The 18,322-nt window shown below is 35.0% G+C and overlaps 1 protein-coding gene across 4 annotated transcripts; it reads left to right on the plus strand.

Annotated features, from left to right (window-relative positions):
* Window positions 1-139: 139 nt before the first annotated feature.
* mfrn (mitochondrial iron transporter mitoferrin) lies at window positions 140-17,934 on the plus strand. Of its 4 annotated transcripts, XR_002009717.2 has the most exons (7): window positions 140-435; window positions 1,134-1,356; window positions 4,958-5,014; window positions 5,836-6,143; window positions 6,902-7,171; window positions 10,981-11,061; window positions 11,821-17,934. XR_002009717.2 is itself a non-coding variant. In XM_019054947.2 (6 exons), exons 1-6 carry the CDS (start codon window positions 319-321, stop codon window positions 10,987-10,989), a joined length of 984 nt encoding a protein of 327 aa, XP_018910492.1. In that variant the 5' UTR covers window positions 140-318; the 3' UTR covers window positions 10,990-17,934. The 4 variants fall into 4 exon arrangements, 2 of the variants coding, with proteins under 2 accessions (XP_018910492.1, XP_018910484.1); XR_011900904.1 differs by having other exon boundaries at window positions 6,902-11,061; XM_019054947.2 differs by having other exon boundaries at window positions 10,981-17,934.
* Window positions 17,935-18,322: the final 388 nt, after the last annotated feature.

An 18,322-nucleotide genomic window follows, 5' to 3' on the forward strand; every position in this document is an offset into this window, starting at 1 on the left:
ATCTTGCAAACTAACTAAATAATTCTAATAATTTGTTTTCAAGCCATTAAATTCACCCACATAAATAAAAAATCACTCGTTCTCTGGTAGTGTATTTTTGTCACGTATGGCAATCAGCAAAAAATTAAGCAACAACAAAAACAGCATTGACTGCATGTTGTAATCTGAATTTCGAGGTGCACTTTTTCTTGCCTGAGGATGTCTTAGGTTTTCATCGGTCAAATTACATTCTAAATTCCAAGTATATCTCGGGAAGTGATTCAATTTTGTAAAGGATTTCGAATCCTCTCCTGTGATAGTTCGCCTCCAAAGACTATTATGAGCTTTGAGGATTATGAAACTCTCCCCACGAATAACGTTCTTGCCCACATGACGGCAGGTGCCTTTGCTGGGATTATGGAGCACTGCATCATGTACCCCATGGATTCTGTGAAGGTTCGAACATTCTCTCATCCTAAAGTTTATGCGAAAGAGCCATGATGAACCGGCCAAATGATGAGGTTCAAGCATTTGTCCACGAAAGCTCTTCTTGCTGTCTTCTAGTGACCTTTCACTCATGCTCTAACCTAGGCAATGGCTAACATTGATCTTTCCATCTACGTAGTCCACTTTCCCTTTTTTCGCAGAGCACTATTCATTCAATGTCATCTTGCACTGATTTTATATCTACACCTATAGGATGGCTCGGTCATTTCCTACAGTGACTGCAAAATTTTTACTTTAACCCACTTGGTCTTGTGCAACCCAGTATAGATGTTCTAAAGGTCACTTGTGCTGATTGTCATATACAAACAGCTGCTTTTTCTCTATTTAAAGCTAAAATTGTCTCTGTAGGTAGGGTTAGTGTTAGATTAAACCTTAAACCACCCCTGATGAAGACGTTAACTCCTGTAAAATCAAATAATATGCTTTCTTGCCAAGTTTCCGACAACCGAACCAAGCCCTTCTTGCGGTAAGAATATCCATCAATCTTGTCGGAAGGAAATGACAAGCATGTCAAACAACTTGTCGATCTCCTACACTCTGAATCATTTTCATTTTTTGCAAGGGAATCTCAATTTCATCAAATTATCAACCCTAATTTTCTTTTTCTAAACCCTGGTCTAATCTCTCTCGACGTCATATGATTTCAGACGAGAATGCAGAGTCTCTCTCCAGCAGCCAACACAGGGGTGACAGGAATCAGGGATGTATTTTTTCGAATGGTAACCACAGAAGGAGTATGGCGGCCTGTGAAAGGAATTGGTGTTGTTGTGATGGGAGCTGGGCCTGCTCATGCCATCTACTTTTCCTGTTATGAAGCCATAAAAGATAACCTCACTTCGAGGCACTTCATGAATGATGCATTTTCATATGGTAAGTGAATCTAAATTTACCAGAATTATTAAGCGCATTTTAAACTGAATGATTACTCGAAGGGAAGTACACAGACCGCTCACTTACCCATCTCGCTTGCCCTGCGGCTCTCACCTGTCACTTGGTGCAAACTTTGCCCTTTGGCAGGCCTGATGCCCACGCAGTTCACTAAGCCGGATATGCTCCTCCATTGCAGGGGGGGCTGCTGTTGTAAGTTGTGGAACCAATGCAGCTGTTGTTCTGATTCCTCTGGTTGCTGAGTTGCCATCGCAGAAGGCAAACAACTGACTGCATCGGCATGGGAGAGCAACGGTTCTGAGCGGCAACAGGGTGGACCGCAAGGACCTATAAAATAATATGAACACTGGAAAAGAACATACTCTCCTGGGATATGATCCAATAATGCATTTATCACCATTGGCATTTGGCCCTCCGCAAGGGTGCTTAAAGTTTTTCACCTTTACATTGTTTACGCTTTATTTAAAACTTTCTCTACACATAAAATAAAATGCTCAACCATTTCCTTCATATTTTTCAGTGTGCTTGAATATTTCCTTGGAAACAAAGCAGTTCGCTTAATATTTTCCTTTGCTCATAGTACGGCGCCCTTAAAATTCATAAATGGGCCTGTTGCAAAATTTTGCTAGAGCAAAAATGAGAGTTGTCACTCATAGAAAGTGTCTCAAAAATCACGATGAGCGCATCGGCAAAGTCTGAAATGCACTCCTTACTTCACAGTTTGCGTAAGAAATTTGCGTTTTTTCGAGTTTCCCGCTTCTAAAACAATACCTTGGCATAGGTGGACATTTCATTAGAAGAGTCATTCCATCCAACCTCTGCTCACAAGGATACTGCGCAATATTCAACATAGCCTACGCCAATCCGCCAAAACACATAAGACGGGACGATGATTCTAACCACCTGATAACAATCGGCTTGCTTACATTCACATTTTTCTCGTGTTGATAGATATCCGCCTTGATTGACCTCGTGCTCTCCTCAACGTGCGCGCGGAAGCGTCGACCATGTTGAGCAGTGATTGAATGGAACGACTCCTCTAACGAAATGTTCACCTGTGCTGTAGTATCCTTTTTGAAGCAGGAATCTTAAAAAAACGCAAATTTCTTACGCAGATTGTGAAGTTCGGAGTGCATTTCAGAGTTTGCCGATGCGCCCTTCGTGATTTTTGAGACATTATCTTAAGGAGCAACTCTTATTTTTGCTCTAGCAGAAGTTTGCAACAGGCCCATTGTACCAAAATAATAATTAAGTTATCACAAACCCCCTCTCATGGCCTTTACATTTTAAAACCCCTTCTCAGTCTTCACATTTCCAAAACGCCTTTCCTGCGGCCTTCACATTTTTATCGCGATTGGATTGGTCGTTTGGTCATGATCATCCATGGTTTGGTCATCCATGCGTCATTAAAAGAAAAGACATGAGCCAAATGGGCCTGAACTCGAACACCGTCATCATAAAATAATCCTTTTTTAAGACGTCTCCAAAGATAATGACGAAAGGGAGAGGGAGAGAATTTTTTAGCAGTTTGGTACTACTCTTACTGTAGCCTTGTAGCCTTAGTCTCCTAGGATCACAGTACTTTGTTTTTGCACTGCAGTCAAGTCACATCATGTTCAATTTTTCTTCCATCATTTGGAATTTGGATCAGTCATTGACTTTGATGAGTCATTGGGTCACCCTCAATGTTTGTTGATATAAGGAAATCAACCATGCCTAATGAATTTCAAACAGTGATTATCGAGGATTAATGTAAGAGTCATCTGCTCATTTGAATTGAAATCAATTTTCAATGAGTCACTGCAGGAACTCATCATCAGTTCGAACTGTTGAAGTTTTAACATTCAGAGATGCCAGTGTCAACTTTCACTCACCTGTCTCATTCCATTGACATTCACATTTTTTTACTGCATCTGGTGATTAGTTACAAGGTGTCTGTTCAAGAAATAAGTAGTTTGAAGCTTTCATCCTCCTATAAGCGAGAAAATTATAAGAATGAACCCTTAACTTTTGAAGAAATGCAGCCTCTAACTTCATACATTTATTCTCCCAATCTTTGAAAGAGGATCTGCTAGCAACCCTCTCATTGGTTGTGTTGCAAGTACAGCCAAAGAGAGCAGATCCTTCCTGAGTATTTTGTGCTTCTTTCGAAAGGGCATCATTCTTCTTACCTTTATAAATGTTGAGTATTCCTTTTGAGGTTAATCCCCTCAAGGATAGGTTTTCTGTGTTGTTCTCCTGTCTTTCCTGTTGTAAAAAATGTTGCAGTTTTAGTTAAAGACAGGAGCTCACTGATTTCATGAGATTAATCAAGTTAATCCTTTGACTCCAAAATATATTGGAAAAAAATTTTAAGTAGGTGTATTATTTTTTTGAAGTTCATCCTCCGCCCAAATTTTACACCTGTGTAAAAACTATCTTTCCTTCATATAATTTATTTTAGGTGCTCAGATTACAATGAAAGAGTGTGAATAATTTATCACAGATCATTGATCTTTGACCAGTAAGTAGGTAAGGTCAATTATATCTTATCACAATTGACCTTTTTCAACTGTGTAACTGTTAAATTCAAGCTCTTTATTATCGGTTCATAAACTTTTTGTAGTACTTCCTCCCTTTTTTACTAGAATTTTATTAATAATTATTAATTTGCTTTGCCTGAAAGAACTTTTTAAGACAAACTTTCAACAGAACCTTTTATTTTCAATTTGGAGTCAGTGGTAACTCTGGCTAATCGGTAACTCTGGGTTTTGTTCTTTTAAATTTCCTTGAAACAGTTTGTATTTATCAAGGCAGATTGCCTCATTTAGGGTAATATAGTTTTTAAGGATTTAAATGACAGAAAAACAGTATTACCAACTTGCAAGAATTGTTACTGTTTAAAGCGTTGTCTCCTGTATAAAGAAACATATCTTGATTGCGCTGTTTCAGTATTTGTTATCAACATTTTATTTTTCTGAAAGAGGGCTATCTCATGACTTTACCTGAAATTTCCTGTGGTTTTTCTTTGCACTTGTAAGAAAAAACGCTATAATTTTCAGAAAAATTCCCCTAATAAAGAAAAAAAAGTTTCCATTAATACAGGAACAGCGCAGGCGAGAAGTGTTCCTTCTTATGGGGGACTATAAGAGTAGAGATGCATTTACAAGTTGTCAATCAGAAATTTGTATGCTTATCGCTCTTCTCTCTTTCAGTTTTAACCACATACTTTAGTTCATCTAGGTGTGTTAGTCAGAAAACAATATATATTTTTGTTTAATGTTTTATGTTAATTTCTCATCACTCTAGCGTGGAGACAACCTCTTAGTAGTGTTGATTCGATTATTATTTTCTCCCTCTCCCAACCCCCATGTGTTAGCGCTAACAGGGACGTGTGCTTGTTGAGCGTGTGTTGAGTATTTTTTGAACTCTAGTGGCTCGAATTTTTCCTCATGATTTTGTCCTGTCCTGATATGTTTCTGTCCTAACATTCTGTTCTCAAGTGCACAGAGTACTTTGAATGAATGGTAATATGTATTTTTTCTTCTTCTTTTCGTAATTCTTTTGTCACCTTCTTTCTCATAAAGTCTCTTTGATTTTACAGGAGCTGCCGGTTGCGTATCCACAGTAATCCATGATGGAGTCATGACTCCCACTGATGGTAAGTTTTGCATTAATTTTTTAGCCGGTCAGAAGCTGTGTGGTTATTGCTTTTGAGAAGTACGATTACTTGTTGTCGAAAATGAAGGACTATCATCATCTCAGAATCATTTCCGAAAACATTTTTTTCTTGCTAGCTTCTCTTTTCATGAATGTTTTTCTATATCTCTTCATTCTAATTCTTATGCATTCTCTTAATTGAAGTAAAATTTTTAAAAGCTCATGATTTATAGTTTCAAAACTTCTTAAAACCAACCTGAGTGTTATCATTTGATTCCACTCCAAAGTTTGACCAAAAAGTAATTTCCATAAGAGGCTTATCACTCTTTTTTAGGTTTGTTGGTGCGTACAATTTTTGAACCTGATTAGTCCTTAGTGAATAAAATTTATGAGAAGAAACAATCAGTCAAATGTTGAGTCAGCATAATGCATGTTTCTTCGAAAATATAGAAGTCATCCCTTTGCAAAGCACGCAATGCTCATCTTATGCTCCTTAGGGGTGCAGAAAATTCCAAAACGCAGATATTTTGCTGCGATCCAGAATTTTTAACTGAAGGCATATTACCAATTCGTCTCACAGCCTAACATATGATTTCATGGAAAATATGCGGTTCGCCTTACCATTTTGTAGTATTAAGAAGAGAATAAATTTTTTTTAAAAATTGCCTAAGGATCCAAGATTTGCCTCACATTTGCCGCCATCTATTGATCGCGAGATCAGGCATTTTCTGCATCCCTAATGCTCCTCTGTTTCTGTGGGTACAATGTTTACTTTCTCCTGTATTTTAAACTAATATTTTAATGCTTTCATTCTCACTCTAGTCGTCAAGCAAAGGTTGCAGATGTTCAACAGTCCATACAAATCAATAGTCGATTGCATTCAACGCACTTATCAGACTGAAGGCGTCAAAGCATTCTATAGATCTTACACTACGCAACTTATGATGAACATCCCATTTCAGAGTATTCATTTCATGACTTACGAAACAGCAACGAACTTCATGAACCCCGAACGAACGTACAAACCAACTGCGCACATGGTCTCAGGTGCTATCGCAGGAGGAGTAGCTGCAGCAGTGACAACCCCCCTAGATGTTTGTAAAACTCTGTTGAATACGCAGGAAGGAGAGGTGAGTAACTCTTGCCACTTTTTCAAGTTTGAGTATAAATTGTTGGAATTGCAAGGGACCTTTAATTGCATTATTTAATCCTCGCTGCGCCAAGGCCACAGAAGTTTGGTGTATTATCAAGCACTCATTAGGCAGCTGCAGACACTTATCAAAATAACAAAATTAGACTTCAGTTTTACCCTTTCCCGTTTCCAAAAAGATTTGCAAGCAGCTTAATCGTTTTTTATCACCTGTCGGCAGCTTCGAATTTTAGAAATGACCAAAAGGAAAAATTCAAGGGGAAATGGTATCATCTTTTGAATTTTTGTAAAAGTGTGAAGTGACAATGTTGAATGAAAAGGAAATTTTTCAGCTTTTCAAAAATATTTTGATACTAATAATCCATAGGTAATATTTACGTAAGCAAAGTATGTCCTCGTAAAATGAATGTTAATCAAGGGATCTCGCAAAATATGCTCGGTGGGTTAAGGAGCATTTTTTTTTTTGCAAGCTTGTCAAAAAAGTTGTCTCTATTGAAGGAGATTAGAAAATCAACGATGCAACTAGACAGTGCCATATCAAAAGGAGCCTAGTATGCCTAACTGTTCAGTTTCTCTGGAAAATTTTACTTGTTGATTTTTTTTTTAAAATCAAAAATTCCTATATTTCAGCAGACTTAGATACATATTTGTAAGTCCATGTGTATCATATTAGATAATTGAGTTACACCTTCTTTTCATTTTCTTTCTTGTAAATGAGATTTATTTTACTCTCCACAGCGGAAGATATCAGGGTTGGTGAATGCAATCAAAGCTGTGTACAGACTAGGAGGACCATTCGGATATTTCAGAGGTTTGCGAGCCCGAGTTTTATTCCAGATGCCCTCAACAGCGATTTGCTGGTCCACGTATGAATTTTTTAAATATATGTTAATATCAAGTAAATGCTACGATTCAAAAACTATCCTTGCAGAGAAGTATCACCCAAAAGAAGACGGACTTAAATACAGTCAACCCGGACCTCCTTCGGTGTCGGAGCCGGAATCTTGGGTTAGTAATGTTGGCCGGGAATTACCAGCCATATCATCTAATTCCCACTTATTCAATAACAGTTTGGCTTTTACCACAGTACACAAGGATACTGTAACGAATCCTAATATGTTGGACTTCACTCGTAGCTAGGAAATTATTTTATCTTCTGTTTTACTTAGTTTGTTTGTGAAATCTTTACCTAGTTTTTTGTTTTTTGTTTTCATGGAGACAATATGTTTAGTACTCATTTTTCAATTTTCAATTCAATGAAACTGGGCAAGATAGTCAACAAATTGAAGGACAACAGTTAAAAGGAATAGAAAATGAAATTCACTTTTTGAAGCTCTTTAATGTAGGCATGATGTACCAAGTGGTTGAAAAATCCAGCTTCAATATAATGTAGCAGGATATGAAACCTCATCTCATACCTTATGAACCGTATTTTAAATTTGATGCACTCATTTGTGATGCATAGGCAGCTTTCATTCTGTAAGTGGAAGATGAGCCGACAGAAATTATTACTGTCATTGAGCGATTTTCCCTTTATCTTCAATTAATTATTAACTTTTCATTTTTCAGTTTTTGAAAAGCTTTCGTTTTTCTCCATAATTTCAGTCTTGATTCAACCAAATTCACTTCAAAGGAGTTTGAGTTCATTGCTTGTTGTTGAAAGCACTTTTCTTTTGATTTCATAAAAATTGAATTCTGTAACAGCAGTCTTTTCAAATCGAAAAACATTGAGCTCTGCTATGTGATCCCACCCCTTCTCCGCCAGAGTGATTTTTCTTGAACACAGGATACATATTCAATCAAACTTTCATTCTTCTTCAGAAAGCATGCTAAATTTTGGAACATTTATAAATTAACACTATCTTTTTTCACTTACCTGTGGAAATGTGGCGGAGTAAATTTCCATGAGGATTACTTGTGAAGTTACCGAAATCTGCCACTCACTCAGCAGAGTGTAACCAATATCTTGGAAAATGTAAAAGCTACCATCCATCGTTCATCATCATCTTGCTAACTGTTACTCTGTTCATTATTTTTCTCGGTTTCCTTTCATAATTAAAAAAAACAAAAAAGAAAGAGTTTTCTATCTCTTGTTGTATTTTTTTTTTATTTATTTTTTTTTTAATTTGTTTTCAGAGTATAACTGAATGGTAGCTCAGTTTGCTTTTAAACTTCAAGGTTGCAAAATAGGTTTAACATCTGCTTTGTAGGTTTTATTTAAAACCATTGTGAAACCCACTCACAACCAATGTGCTTTTATAGTGATTTATTCTTTGGGTACAAAATATTATATTTCCATGGGGAATTCCAGTGTAAAGTCTTTCTTTGGGTCATCATTGTCCATACCAATTAAAAACCTATTTTTTCTTTTCAATTAAGTGTTCGTGTGGACAATATTGATCGTAAGGAAAACTTATCACTGTCATTGTTAGCCCTCTGTCAAACTAATGTCTGACAAAAGGCTAACAAGACACTCAAGAAGTGTCTTTACCAAAGTAATCCAATGATTTCTTTCTTAGAAGAAGACTCAGCAAATACACCTCGTTCAGACTTCTTGTCAGAATCAAAGGACAGAAGGTAGTAGTAAGAAATTTCTCTAAGTGTCATGGTACTTGTCTTATTGGCTTTTTTTAATGCTGATCCCTACTCATTGTTTCGATCTTAATGTGGAAGTATTTGGTCAACTAAGAACTTAATTTTATTCATTATTTATAATTTTATAAGCATTGCGCTTTTTTTTCACCAAATAATACATCTTTGTAAGCAGGTAACCTGGACTTTTCGTATTAAGGTAGTTTTTTATTTGCACTTTGAAGATAATACTTAAGGCAGAAATTCTAACATGAGTCTGGAAAATTCTTTGACTCCTTGGAACTTGCTTTAAATGCCTTAAGGTGGTTATGAGGAGGGATAATTTTTTAGGGAAGATCTGAAGTTCTTTTAGGATGTTTCTAGTCAAGTAGATTTGAAAGAGAAATCAAGTCTGGGACGTTCATAGAGAATCTTAAAATTCCCACCTTACGATCCTCCGTGCTTACAAAGTAGGGCGGCCTAAAATTTAAGTATGCTGATAATGTGCTCTCACTTCTTAAACCATTAGGATTCAATTAAGAATTTTTTCTGCAAATTTTTACTAAAGTTGATTAATTTAATCCATACCTCATGCAGCTCAATTTTGGCATTTAAATTCAAGGAAAAAAGAAGAAAAATCTCTTGGAATAAAGGCATTGTAAGTTTTATGTCCAAAATTTTAGTGTTTACAGTGTACATATATTTAGATACTAAATCAATAAATGGCTCCGTTCTTCTCTAGGTATCTTGTCACCAATTATGCTACATTACCTGAGAAAAGATGGACAGTGGGATGTAGTAGGTCTCATGACGTATATGGATTAAAATAATCCAATTGTGGTAGAAGTGTGAGGGAAACATTTTTAGTCAATCAGGTTTAAGGGCAGGAGAACCAAAACATACTCTCCATTTGTGCGCTAAGATCATCCTACTATGGAAGCAAGTTATATAATTCTATTTACTTCCTTTTTTTCTGTCTTAAATTGTTTTACTTTTAATTATTCTAGGATGATTTTAAAATAGCTATTTTAAATTCTGAATGCAATGATTATCTAAGAGACTCTTTTCAAATGGAGTAATATTAAGCTGGTACTGTTTTTTTAATTTTTTCTTCTTCTTTTATCTATTAGTTTTATTTTTTTGTTGCTTAACTTAGCTGAGGCTTAAAATAGCTCTTTAGTGGAAGTTCTTGGATAAAAATGTGAAGTTGCAGAAATGAGTATAAATCAAAATATTCCAACATGCTAGACTAAAATCACTTTCATGATCTCCTGTCATAAATAACTTGCTGTAAGACACATGAACAGTAATTGTCCAGTCTATTAACAGTATATTTTAACAGTAAAACTACTTACTTTAGTGTGACTTTAACTTCAAGATCCAAAAAAAGTTTCTAATCATAATTTTGGGTAGATGGTGCAAAGAAATCTACAAAGATCAAGAAACCCCATCTTCCATAAATCCATCTTTATTCTAGCTTGGTCTTATGCCTCTTTATGGTTTTGTAAGGAGTATTTAAGTCTTGCTTTGACGTATTGATGCATTTTGATAGAATCAGTAATGAAAACACCACAATTGATCTATGTAAATTATCACTACGAGCTTTTTCGTTATCAAGTTAAGTAGTGTGCTGAAAATTCAAGTGTTTGAAGCTAGTTCATGGAAATTTTCTCGATGAAGATTTGAAACTTCTCCATTGTATTGATTTTTGTAGACTTTAAAATTTTACTGCGCAGTGAAACTGACGAAATTAGCCCTGCAGGTATATCAAGTCTCTCCCAAGATAGAATGGTTTGATACAGGCTATGGCCTGCATCTCAGGAGAACATAATTATAACTCTACTCATTTGAAATTGAAGAGTACAAGCCTGACCCTTGATTGACACAGATGTAGGGTTGGCAACTATCATTGCTTCGAACTTCCCATTAAACTGTTGGAACTGCTTGAACATCTCTTGTGACATCTCCCCATTTCTCTTTTGAATCCAGCATTACAGAGATAATATTATACATTAATAAGGTAGTTCTTAATTTTGATTCAAGAGATTTCCTCTTCAATTAAAATGGGGGCATCGGAAGAGAATATGTCGTGCATTAAATAACAAAGTAGAATTATTTTTTTAAAAAAATTTGATCTTCTGTGATCTTGATGTATACGGAGATTATTTTTCTAATTTTAATTTTTTAAAGGTCATCATTGATGCTCTATCTAATAATTATTCTTGTTTGTCTCTTCCTATCCCAAGGCTCCATGACGATCCATCCCTCCCTGTTCTATCCCATGCTTTTGCTTCATTCCTGACCTCTCTCAAACAGTTGTTTCCACTGTAAGTAAGTGAACAGTATCAATTTATTTAGAGGGCAACATTAAGGAAAATCTCCATCATCTGAAGGAATGAAAATTTATTCGTAAGTTTGATCCCAGGGAAGTCTCATTGGTTTTTTGCTTCACAAAATTTGTCAACCATGTATTCAATTTTGAACAGATGCTCTTTCTAATGCAATTTTTACGTTTGAATTATTCTTTCGTAAAATACTCAAGTATTTAAAGAAAATTTTCCGAAATGTGTCTCCATGTTTTTGAGGGAGGGTAATACTTTTTAAATCAAAGACTGAAATCATGCAGATCCAGTATTTTCTATTTGTCGGAGCTTCGCTGGCAGGTCAAAGTGCAAGGTTTTTTCTTCCTCAAAAGTAATCAATTTTTTTAGAATTTTCATCTATTAAAGCCATGCTTTACTGCCCACAGAGACAAACCTTTTGGTGTAAACTTGCTTACTATAAACTTAGTCACCTATGGCTCCCAAAGGCCTTGGCATTCAATACTAAAAGGTCCGGTTGCTCCACTGGAGCTCTTGTATTTTTACTTTCTTGGTAAAATTTAGAGGTTACGTTGCCAACTAGCCTTTGAAGTTTACAGTAAGACTTCAGCGTTTGTGCCTGAACATTTTAATAATGAATGGGCCGCAGCTCATGAAGTCTGGAAGATTTGATGAAGGACTTCTTTCTGTGCAGTGCAGAAGGTGGAAATGGAAGCAAGAATTCACTATCACTCTTTTCCTCACCACTTTGTATTTCTATTCCAGGAGTTGTTTGGCATGTCAATGCCAGTTATTTCTCTCCAGATGGAATCATATGCTGAAACTCGATCCTTCTTCCTCATTTCCTGTACCACCCAACTTTACCCCCCCCCCCCCCCCTTTGCAGAAACGGAATGCATAAGCTTTTATACGATCTTTAAAAAATTTATGTTTTTCATTTATTTGACCCGTGTCCGAATTTTAAAGCCATTTGATAATTTTTCTTGTAACAAGGCAACTTCATTCTTTCTTATTCTTCTATTCTTCAGCATCAAGATGAAACTGTATTGCCTCCAAAAATTTGAACAGTGTCCATGCCTAATCTATTTTTCACTGGATTTTGCAGTATAGTCTCTTCCGTTTACCTCACCCAAAGTTAAATGTGAAAGGTCATCAATTTTCAGAATTGATGTAGGGGAACATTGTTAATTCCCAATGATTTTGTCAGGTCATCAATCATGATGAAGTTCCTTCTCATTTTATGTTCAATCATGCTTACTCGCTTGCATATTTGTCTATTTTCCTTTTTTTTCTTTTTTATGAAACAACTTAAGTTTTTCGTCCTCTTAATCTAGCACTTGAAGAGATGGAGAACAAGGGACGTTTATACAATAAAATTTTTGTAAGTAGGGCTCTTTATAATTACTTTTACCATTGATCATATATAACTGAACCATGTTGAAAAAACAAAACCTCTGTACATGAGGTGTGTGATTCATTTATGAGCATCAAGCATCTGATCATTTCAAACTTTCTTTTCTTGTGTTTTTTCACAGTTTTTACTCAGTTATCATGCTGATAAAAGGATCCTGTAAAGTGTCCCCTCTTTTACTTTTTAAATTCCCTCCTCTCTTTTGAATTTCGACTAAAACATGGGGGGAGGGGGAATATCTCTTCATCTTCCCTCAATTTAGAATTTGTCACTTTTATGAATATGCCAAAAAAGAACTTGAAAGAGGCTCTTATGCCTTCAGTTCCCAGTTGTGGAGTTTTCTCATTAATTTTATTTTGTAAGTTCGAGTACATGAATATAAATTGGTAAAAGCCCTTTCTCATTCCGACTTTGGAGTTGAGGAGATGGATCCTTGATCTCCGTTATCTTTTAATGTAGCTGTATCTTTTTGCCGTATCAAATATTTCTGTTTACATTATGCTTTACTCCCCTTCCTCGCTCTACGTTTCCACTCTTTCAGTATCAATGTGTCTGTAATTTTTGGATGCGCTGATCTTGATGGGTACAATGACTTCAGAGCGACCAGCGCTAGTACATATTTTTTTACCAACTATGTACTACAAATGTTGCTGGAAATTCTGCATTTCATTTTCCTAGGACAAGATTATATTCTACCTTTAAACCCAGATCAAAACCAATTTTCTTTCTATTTCATAGTCACTTTAATGTGCCTTAGTTGCTTCATTATTTGCAACAGTCAAACCTCACTGAGTCAGAACCTGCTTACATCAGAAACCCTGCTAAATCGGTAATAATGGCTGGGCCCCGTTTTTTCGTTTTGCCAATACAGAGTTCGATTCACTCGGGAATCCTGCTAAGTCAAAAAGCCCTTTGTCCTGATGTATTCCAACTTAACAAGGTTTGACTGTACATTTTTTGTCCATTGAAATCGTAGATAAATGCAGAAAGATTCCTTTAAATCCCCTGAACAAAGAACCTATGTATGATAGCTTTCTGAATTAAGCACTGGTTGAAAAAAGCGTGTCCCACATGAAAAGCACAATGCCTATTGCGGCTTATTAAACTCCGTCAATGTTTTAGTGATAGATCATTTTGATACAGAACTATTCACTACTACTTTTAAAATTTCAGACCCATTCTCCTTTTAATGCTTTGAACCGTAAATGGATTGAGTAACTTTAACATTTTTGCAAGCTTGTCTCCTAAAATGCATGGACAAATTACAAGAGTGTGAATCGATTAAGTAATAAAGTGCAATGGAGAAACGGTTTGAAGTAGGAAGGAGAAATTAAGTACTTTTCTTGCTTCTAATAACTCCTTGATGGCAAACTATTATTTTTTATTGTACTATTTTCGAAAACCAGGAAACAGGAGAAACTTTGTCATTTCAAACTGTGAGATAATATTTCATTCACCATAGTGAGTTGTGCAACCTACATCTTTTTTTGAGTTAATACATTTTTATAATTTGTCATTCTGTTTTGCAGCTTACACTGGTTATTTAGGCTGTGTATTGTAATAGTTTTGAGCTCATTTTCAAAAGTAGAACATAAATATTTCATTTGTAAAGGTTAAACCTGATTAGTAGGTCACATTTATCTCACCATACATTTGACTCTTCGAAACTAATTTATTTTACTTTTGTTCTTTCCCCTTTTTTTCCTCTTGTTTTTGCTTTTGTTAGCCATTGTTAGCTGGAATAGTGGTACATCAGCTGTTACCATTTAACCACATTTCATTATGTACGTGCTCTCAAATAGTTTTAATCACTTACCTAAGCTTTACCTAAGGCGATGATGCTTCTTTATCTGTATTTTTGTTACATCCAGTTTATAATTTTGTTTGTTCTACACCATAAACAAACGAAAATTGAAGTAATTCGTCCCTCATGTGATCAAAAGTGATCAGAATTGATTAAGTAAAAAATCTTGGCAGATTTTTAATTTTAGCTCCAAAAGAACAACAGCCCTGCGCATTAGCCCAAAAAATCATTCTTAACCAAGAAAATTACAAAATTAAGAGAAATGAAGGCCGGATTCTTGTTGGGAAAAACATTGCATTCGATACAGAGGTGGATTACTGTATGGAATGCAATGTCTTTTTCCAAGGAGAATCATACTTTTATTTCTCTGATTTTTTCGAATTCGTTTGTTCATTCTTTAGGCTCATGTGCAAGGACTATTGTCCTTATTTTGGCTAAGAAGTCGAAATCTGCCTAGATTTTTTACTTAATTGGTTCAATGTATCTTACACCTGTTGGACCACACCGTAAACCCGGGACGAATCACCTTAACAGAATTCGGTAAAATCTAGATTTCTTTGTAAGTGTTTACTATGTATTTTACTATTAAGCTTGGGTCAATTAACTGCGACACATGGTTTTTCAAGGCATATTTTTTATTGTTTGAGACGAAATGACAGTGAAAAAACGAGTTTCAATTGTCCTTGTTTGAAAAGGAAGCCCACTGAAAACTAATATTTTGATTCCAATGACTGGTATATAACTTTGTCTTAAATTATTTTGAATTTGTTATTAGTCAACATTTGGAACTTGAAAAATTCATTTTAAGAAAATCTCTCTTCTTTGAATCTTAAAATTTTTCCTTAGTTTTATTACAGGGCCGATTTGTAACGTAATTAGTCTAAATTATTTTTCAGTCTTGATAGGGTTGCTCGGTACTTGAAAAATCTGGAACGGTGAAGGAATTTCTTGAAGACCTTTAAAAATGGTGGGGGGGGGGGGGGAGGGTCAGTAAATCACAGCAATTTTCATAAGAAATAGTTTTGAACAAAATTCCAGTACTAAAATTGTCATCCTCAGCATGGAGTTGTCGAGGGTTTACAAGTGAATTTTTCAATTGTTTTTTGATAGCAACCCTTTCTCATGCATTCATGTATTTGTAATTTTAATTACCTTTCCTGATAATTTTATTTTATTAACTCCTCTGTCACCCCGAAATGAATGTGACTCTGTTCATCTGTTAAAGACCCAGCCTAAATTCTGAGACATGTTAAAATAGTAAAACAGTTTTTCTTCAACTAAGCTCGATCACTCTTATCTGGATTAAAAATGATTATACTTATTTTGGAGCGGGCATGTGAAATTCTAACCGGTGATATCTCTAACCGCAAAAATGAGTGAGCAGGGTAACTTTTAATGCTATATTTTCTTGCCTGTCAATGAAATTAAGTTATTTCATTCAAAACCTGTCTTGAACACCAACATTGGTTGGTTTGGTGAAAGTAAAGGAAAAAATAGAAGAAAAAAACTGCATAAAATTCGTTTTTTAAATTGTTTAAATTGAGTGTTTTTGGCAATATTCTCAAATCAAGTGATAACATGGTTAACTTGCTCATATATTTTCACCATTGATACATTTGTTGTCGCCCAGAGAAATGCCTGTAGAATAGACAATAATCATCCTCTTAACTTGAAAATGTTGAATTTTTCGAGTCTGGTCTCGTTCAGAGGTAGCTGTGTCAAGTGTTTTCCTTGTGATCAATAGCTCCTCTGCTTTTTTATTTTACATTGCTGTCACTGGATAGTAATTGAACAATAAAGAGCTTCTCTGCATACTCAATATAATGTATCTGTCGAAAAATGTCTCGGAATTTTGGCTCTGATTGTTTGCGTGTGATGATAATCTAATTGCTCTGATTTTGTGTTTAAATTGTGAGCATTGTTTGTCGGACCTGTTGACCTGAGGTCTCCCACTATCATCCACTCCTTTTTTTTCTTTTGTTTAAGATTGTTCTCCCAGCTAGTCCATGAGCACAGTTAACCATTAATATTAACAATTTAAATAATTTAATCTTAAAAATTGATTAATTTATGGAAAAAGGTACGCTTTTCAAACTCCCCATTAAAAAGCTGTCATATTTTGGAGTAATAATAAGGAAGATCATAAAGTGACCAGTGCTGTTCTCGCCTGAATTTTTGACATAAATACCAATATTTATTTCATTCAAGAAAATAATTTGGGGGAACATTTTTGAGAAATCATGTCAAGAACCATAATTTTGTTTCATGAAGTGTAGATTTCTCCAAAAAGAAAAGAGAAAAATAATTGTCATTTTATCCGGATTTGTACATGATACTTGAGGATCAAGTATGAGCAATCAAAAACAGTATGCACTTCCATACCTTTGAATGCAAATAATGAAGTAAATAGTGTTATCTCCCCACTAATATTCGATAAATATATTTTCATCATTATTTTACCACAATCTACTAGGTATGACTGAACAATACTTTTTTGATAACTTGTGCAAGAGCCATTTAAAAAATTACCCAACTGTTGTAAAATATGGGAGCTCACTTTTCTACAAAGCACGTGTAAATGACTGTTCTGTGTAAACTCACCAGTCAGGCGATTATTGACGTGTTTGTTCTGAGGCATCCATCATTTATTTATTTTTATTATTACTCTGAAGTTGACTTATTGCGCAAGCCCAACAGCCAAACTTTCTAATACTTCTCAATTCTTTTGAGGAATTAAGAATAAATCAATGAATATGCCTCTGAGCAATCATATCAGTATTGCCGAGGTTGATTTTTTACTGCCGTCTGACAGATGTTTCGTAGAATATCATAAAAGGTCTTCATCTTCTTACTATTTTATTTGTTGCTTAAAAAAATAAAATGAAAGGAAAAAACTGGTGTATCCGTTTGATTATATTTCAAACTTCATAGATTAACTAAGAAAATTATTTAATTTTTTCTGCTTTGTAATATCTGCCCTTAAATTTCTCATCAGACTGAACGAAGATTTCGCCCAGCAGCCTGAAAGGTCTTTTTACATCATAGCTACTCTCTTATCAAGTTCTCATTAGCCAGTTAAGCTTTGTAACTTATACTTATTGTAAAAAAGAACTCAAGATTACAAAGATGCGTTAGAAGTATAATTTTTCAGTATTTAGAGTTAAGTTAAATTTATCAATACTGATGAAGTCCTTGCTGCTCGAATCTTTAGGTTTCAGTTCGGTGAGTTATTTTAAAGAGCTGGATATGTTATCTGTGATAGTCCCTCCAGTGTTTAATTTTAGGTCCGAAATATATTTCGGCCTTTGTTATTGTTATTGTAGTCATGTAAGTTTAATCGTGTTCGCTTTGGAGGGAAGCAATACGATTAGACGAGGCATGATACAGTGATTCAACGAACATCCTCTTAAACGTGTATCACTTAATTCTGATTGAAAAAAAGATTTAAAAAACATTAAAGGAATAAATGTTCAGAACGGAATATGTAAAGAATAGATTGTTTTGTTTATTCTAAATACATTGTTCTTTTATTTTTTTCTGTGTAAATATCATTGCAAAATTCACTTGTTACATATTTCAGTATTTGTTTCCTGTTTCTTGCAAGGTTACCAATCCATCATGTAAAAAGTTTGTAGCCTTCAATAAACCAATCTGGATTTCTTTATTTAAGTCATTTTATTTCCTTCTTTGATAACCATCAGGTTTCATCAGCACTGTTGCCGACAAAAAAACAATCAACCAATAAACTCTACACCTACACCTAAATCTAACAATTCACTTCATCTAATTGATTGAAAGTCCCTTAAAAATACTTTAAAGTTAAGTTATCAAAACACCTGATTTTTATTCTGATTTCTTGCCGTTCTGGAAAGTCTTAAAATGTCTCATCTCTTTTTCAGTCATTTTTAAAGTTCTACTATGGCTGGATACCTTTAGTTGTTATTTTTTTTTTCTCTTCAGAACAAAATGGTGGGGGGGGGGGGGATTCTAAGGCAAGTCTTGCAAAGAACTTCACAAAAATTTAGAGAAATTTTAATTTGTGAGTATCTTCC

The sequence above is a fragment of the Bemisia tabaci genome, chromosome 1 (assembly GCF_918797505.1).
Source record: "Bemisia tabaci chromosome 1, PGI_BMITA_v3".
Lineage (NCBI taxonomy): Eukaryota > Metazoa > Arthropoda > Insecta > Hemiptera > Aleyrodidae > Bemisia > Bemisia tabaci.

Excerpts from the sequence above, each read along its gene's own strand:
- mfrn (XM_019054939.2), top strand. The coding sequence starts at position 319 with ATGAGCTTTGAGGATTATGAAACTCTCCCCACGAATAACGTTCTTGCC. Across the intron at positions 436-1,133 it reads ACCCCATGGATTCTGTGAAG|ACGAGAATGCAGAGTCTCTC; the intron begins GTTCGAACATTC and ends ATATGATTTCAG. Across the intron at positions 6,144-6,901 it reads TGAATACGCAGGAAGGAGAG|CGGAAGATATCAGGGTTGGT; the intron begins GTGAGTAACTCT and ends TACTCTCCACAG.